This window comes from Pipistrellus hanaki, assembly GCF_964339955.1.
Source record: "Pipistrellus hanaki genome assembly, chromosome: 11".
NCBI classification, from domain to species: Eukaryota; Metazoa; Chordata; class Mammalia; order Chiroptera; family Vespertilionidae; genus Pipistrellus; species Pipistrellus hanaki.
The window spans coordinates 14651530-14653401 of record NC_140513.1 but is presented as its reverse complement, the minus strand read 5'-3'; the positions used below and the strand labels follow the sequence as shown (position 1 = coordinate 14653401).

General features: G+C 40.7%; 1 protein-coding gene across 1 annotated transcript; it reads left to right on the top strand.

The window, feature by feature from the left end:
- Positions 1 to 417: 417 nt before the first annotated feature.
- On the top strand, positions 418 to 1359 carry LOC311630353 (olfactory receptor 1J1-like; the record flags this gene model as incomplete). Its single annotated transcript, XM_084899261.1, has 1 exon — positions 418 to 1359. The coding sequence occupies one exon, from the start codon at positions 418 to 420 to the stop codon at positions 1357 to 1359; it is 942 nt and encodes a 313-aa protein (XP_084755387.1).
- Positions 1360 to 1872: the final 513 nt, after the last annotated feature.

The following is a 1872-nucleotide window of genomic DNA, read 5'->3' as shown; positions in this document are numbered from 1 at the left end:
TTCTCCTTTTCTTACTGCTGTGAGAGTGTCTGCCTCAGCTCTCTCATCTGAAGAGTGGAAATAATAACAGTACCAATCTAATTCATATATTTAAGATTGTTAAGTCAGTTACTGCATGTAAATTATTAGACCAGTGCAAAAAACAACATTTAATAAACATTAACTGTTAGTATTATTATTTACAGAGACTGGGCCTACATTGAAAAGGGAAGTGGCTGTATATCCTAAGCTATGCTTCTTTTACATTTATTCAGCAAAATATACAAAAAATGTAAGAAAATATGAAGACATTCTCTAAATCAAAAGAATGACTCTATTATGCTATGTCACAACTATCATTTTTTTTTTTTTTATTCCAAGAAATTCCACCTTTTCCTTCAGCTTTTTTCACCAGTCTGCTCCAGCTAGGGTACCAGTATGAGGAGAGAGAACCAGAGCAGCGTGTCCCAGTTCCTCCTCCTGGGGCTCCCCATTCCACAAGGACAAAAGGGCCTATTCTTCACCCTGTTCCTGGGCATGTACCTGACCACGGTGCTGGGCAACCTGTTCATCATCCTGCTCATCAGGCTGGACTCTCGCCTACACACGCCCATGTACTTCTTCCTCAGCCACTTGGCCTTCACTGATGTCTGCTTTTCATCTGTCACTGTCCCTAAGATGCTCGCTAACATGCAAACCCAGAACCTATCTATCCCCTATGAAGGCTGTGTTTCACAGACATATTTTTTCATACTCTTTGCTGATCTAGACAGTTTCTTGATCACATCAATGGCTTATGACAGATATGTGGCCATCTGTCACCCTCTGCAGTACACCATCATCATGAGTCAGAATATTTGTATCATGCTGGTGGCTGGGTCTTGGGTCATTGCTTCTGCTTGTGCTCTTTTGCATACCCTCCTCCTAGCCCGTCTGTCCTTCTGTGCTGACCATGCTGTCCCACACTTCTTCTGTGACCTTGCTGCCCTGCTCAAATTGTCCTGCTCAGACACTTCCCTCAACCAATTGGTGATCTTTACTGCAGGATTAACAGCCATTATGCTTCCATTCTTATGCATCTTGGTTTCTTATGGCCATATTGGGGTCACCATTCTCCAGGTTCCCTCTACCAAGGGCATCCGTAAAGCCCTGTCCACGTGTGGCTCTCATCTCTCAGTAGTGACACTCTATTATGGGGCAATTATTGGTCTATATTTTATTCCTTCATCCAACAACAGCAATGGCAATAACATAATCGCCTCATTGATGTACACAGTGGTGACTCCCATGCTGAACCCCTTTATTTACAGCCTGAGAAATAAGGACATGAAAGGGGCACAGAGGAAATTCTTGCATAAGAAAACATATTATTCCAGCTGATACTACCTTTCTTTTTAAAACACCCATGTGATCATATTTCCTTAATAGCATGTAAATACAATTTATTAAAAACAGAGCTCACTTGTCTTCCTTCTATAACTATCAATCACAAACCTTGGCTGACATTATTCTTGGACTTGTTATGGGAATAGTAACACAGGATGTGTTTTATAGGGCTTACTTTGCTCTTTATTTAAATAATGGGGATTATAAAATACTTGGAGGATACTGTGTCTCTTTGGCTGGTATCATTAAATAAAAGCTGCCAGGGCTAGTCCTTCCTCCAATTTTTAAGTTGTAAAATGTACATTTTCATTTTGAAAGAATTTTTCATTTTGGTGATGATACGGCTTTTGCTCCCCCAGGCACCCACACATCCAGGGACTCTGAGCCCCTCTATAACTTTAAGGGAGAACATATTAAATTTTGCACTCCTTACGTAATAATTAACACACTGCTTTCTTGTCTTTTAGGAATATATCTTACACATCCTTTCTCCCCAACACATGCAGA